Source organism: Zea mays, chromosome 9, assembly GCF_902167145.1.
Source record: "Zea mays cultivar B73 chromosome 9, Zm-B73-REFERENCE-NAM-5.0, whole genome shotgun sequence".
Classification (NCBI taxonomy): Eukaryota; Viridiplantae; Streptophyta; class Magnoliopsida; order Poales; family Poaceae; genus Zea; species Zea mays.
Window position 1 is genome coordinate 128,788,813 of NC_050104.1, and position 3,765 is coordinate 128,792,577.

The 3,765-nt window shown below is 50.7% G+C and overlaps 1 protein-coding gene across 1 annotated transcript; it reads right to left on the reverse strand.

Annotated features, from left to right (window-relative positions):
• Positions 1–995: 995 nt before the first annotated feature.
• LOC100277469 (EAC2) lies at positions 996–1,881 on the reverse strand. Its single transcript, NM_001151019.3, has one exon. It carries the CDS (start codon positions 1,833–1,835, stop codon positions 1,194–1,196), a length of 642 nt encoding a protein of 213 aa, NP_001144491.2. The 5' UTR covers positions 1,836–1,881; the 3' UTR covers positions 996–1,193.
• Positions 1,882–3,765: the final 1,884 nt, after the last annotated feature.

Consider the following 3,765-nt stretch of genomic DNA (forward strand, 5'->3'; position numbering starts at 1 on the left):
GAACGTAATGGCAAGATTCGAATCATACAATAGTCTAATACAACACAAGATAGTGCAACAAATATGTATCTATTAATAAGCTATGGAGTATTGGAGTCACACATATGATGTATAGTATGTTACTTTGATATAAATTTGGACATTATTGCAATAATTTCTACACGAATGTGTTCAAACAAAAATGTGATCTATTACAAAGTTGTAGATCTTTTCTAGCTATATGATTTTCATAAGTTTTATCTTCATCTGAGTCCAGTCCATGTATAAAAAGTTACGAATTTATAAAAATATTGTACACGAAAAAGAAAAATAGGTACTTGAAAACACACTCAATGGTAATTTAATGGTATCTATTTTTTGTATTATAAATATTACTCTCTCCATTCTAAAAGTTATAGTTTTTTATTTCATGTATATATTCAAATAGATGATGATAAATATAGACATATATATAAAACATATACATTAAAATTTATATGAATTTATTAATTATCTAAAATAAATTTTAATTTAGGACAAATAGAGTATTACTTGTCTTTTTTTGTCCAAGTCCAAAGTTCAAATCAGTTGACAATTATACTCTAAGGGCTAGTTTGGGAATACCGTTTTCCTAAGGGATTTTAATTTTCTTTCCTAAGGGAAAATGAACTAATTTATCTAAGGTCCTGTTTGTTTCCTTTCATTTTGATGAATTGTAATCTTACTATGAAATAGACTATTTTTTAGAATGTGACATTCTACCACTTTCCAAAGTTATCATATAAGTCTATCTGAAATTTATGAGGTGAGAGATGGAAATTGATTCTATAGATTTACATGCTATTTTTTCGTTGTACAACTTATAGCACACTCTTTTACCTGCTTCGCTACAATATAAATGTAGTATATAACTATCTCTCTCATATGATTTAGGATAATATACAAATATATTACATATATAAATATATGAACTTAATTAGTTTTGTTTAAATTATAATTATTAAAATAGAATTCAATTCCATCGAAACAAACGAGATCTTAGGAAAATGTAAATCGCTTGGAAAAATGAGGTTCCTAAAATAGCACTGAAATTACGATGCACCTACAATCAAGGATGCATCATGCACCATAGAAATACTATCTCCTAACAGATGGTAGCATTCGTGCTTATAAGATCTTGGGCACCTATCGTACGTAACGTAACAGTAAACACATTAGTAGAGCATCTTTGCAGCCAAGTAGGCCGCGAACGCGACGAGAAGGCCGGCCGGAATCAGCTTGCATCCAGCCCCACCGGCGCGGCGCCGCGCCTTCCGCGCCGTTCGCACGGTGGCGTAGTAGCGCTTGGGGTTGGCCTCGAAGACGGCGCGGGGCACGCGCGCTCCGCCGAGCGCGGGGCCCTTCATGGAGCGGCAGGTGAGCGCGCACACGGCGCCCCCGAGGAAGGCGACGGCCAGGAGCGCGAGCGCCAGCGTCGAGTACGCCGCGACGCCGCGGCCGCGCACGAGCCACGCCGCCGCGTCGTCCAGCAGCTTCTCGGCGGCGACGTCGGGGAGCTTCTGGACCACCGCGGCGGCCAGCCAGCCGTAGAGGTCGTGGGAGAGTTTGGCCGCCGTTTGGAGGCAGGGCCCCCAAGCGTCGGCTGCGGCGCCCACCGGGATGTTGTCGGCGGCGACGGCCCTCGCCGCAGCGAGCCAGGCCCAGAGGTGGCTCGTGAGCCATGCCACCCAGGCTCTCGACGCCTCGGCGACGGCGTGCCTCGTCACGGCCGCCGGGAGCATCTCGGTGGCAACGGCCCGGGCCGCTGCGATCGCGCCCGTGACGACGGCCGAGAGGTTGGCAATGGGGGTGGCCATGGCTAGTGACTTGCTCTCGTGTGCTCTGGACTCTGGAGTCTGGTTTGGTGTGCTAGCGATGAGTGGAGCTTAAAGTCGAACGCGCGCGACTGAGGAGGCGGTAAAAGGGAAAGCAAGCTAGCAAAAGCCAAGAAAAGGGAAACAAGGCGGCGCCCACTCGGTAAAGCCACTTGCTTAGCCATGTTGTGTTTGCACTTGCGCATGTGATCGCAGTTCTGTAGGAAAAACCTGCTACCTGCTTTCGCCGGACGCTTTCTGTAGGAAAAACGTCAAGCACAACGCTAGCTGATCTATCAACAGCATTCTACTGGTAGCCGAGCCTGGGCGAAATCCAAGATTGGCCAACAATCCAACATGATCCATCGGACAAACACAATCGAACGACGACGTAGTATACTATCTACCACTAGGTGGGGAGCAGAATCCTGGCGTTCAGTCTATCGTAATGTGCTTTCGCAGTGGGTGATTCAGTCTAATATTGTGGCACCCCGAGCAAGCATTATGCCCACGCGCTGACGCTGATGAGGATGCGAAACCCGAACGCCGACGATCGCCGTGATCCTGTCGGCCAGCAAGGCGAGAGCTCAGAGTGAGGGCGCAAACGCCGCCGCATATGAAGGCAACTGCGAGGAGTGCGAGGGCTAGCAGCACACACACCGCGACGCCGCGGTCATGCAGGAACCAAGACCGCCAGCCGTGCTGGATCATGGCGGAGGCCTCTGCCTCCATTCGTGACACGACGGCCGAGGCGTCAGCGTCACTAGGGTTCAGCTTCTCGGAGGCCGCCGCGGCACATGCATACGCTGCGTCGGTCTCGAGCTTCTCTGCAGCAGTTGCCACTAGCCATCCATACAGACGGCGCAACGACTGCGACAATCGGGTGGCGGACTCCACCACGTCCTTGAAGGCCTGGGCCATGTCCGGAGGTTCTTGAGCAGCCGCGGCGAGCGACCACCCGTAGAGTTGACGCAGGAGGTTCGACGTCATTTCCAGCCACGGCTGCGAGGCTCGAACGGCGTACGGCAGCGTGTGCACGACCACGGCGGCCGCAGCAGCGAGCAGGCTCCACGCGGCTCCGACTAGGGACTCCGCCAATGCCACGGCCGCCGGGAGCATCACCGTCGCCAGACGCGCAGCTCCAGCGACGGCGGCGGACGAGAGGCTCCAGAGATAACTCAGCAGGACCTGCAGCGCCAGCCGCGAGGATTGAACCGCGGAACACGCCGCCGTCCTGGCCACCGCCACGGCGTACGGCAGGGTGTCGGTGGCCACGTCGACCGCGGCAGCGGCTACTGCACAGACGTAATAGATGAACCACGCCACCGACGCCGACGCGGTTGTGGTTGCGATTGCCATTATGTTGGCCACCAATGCCGCGGCCGGTGGGATTATCTCCGTGACAACGGCCTTCGCGGCACTCACCGTGCCCATGACGAGGGCTAAGAGGCTGGAGAACAGGGCGGCCATGATGGCTATCGAGCAGCTCTCCCTGTATCATCATCTACCCTCATAATTTATACCGGTGAAGATGACATATGTTCGTTCCGCTAGGAGCTGTCAATAGTTTCTCCCTTCTCTTGGTGACCAGGAAAAAAACATTCTATCTACCATTCTACCTCCAACTAAAGAGAAAGTTGCATCTCTCCCAAAAATTTGAAGGCCCGTAATAATTGTCTTTTCTTTTCCCTTTTTCCTTTTCCCCACCGCTCAAAAAATAACAGAACGAAAACGCACGATAGATCTGCCGCCTGCCAGGGTCCCAGCGTCTCGATCACTTGATGAAAGCCGAGAAGAGAGGAGACTCCCCCTCGAGTAGACCAAAAGTTTTTCATGGTTCCCGGAAGTTGGAACGACGCGGTTCAAACCTTCAACGCATGGAGATAAGTTGATCCGATTCATCACGGCGCAGTCCAGTCCCAACCGGCAAAGG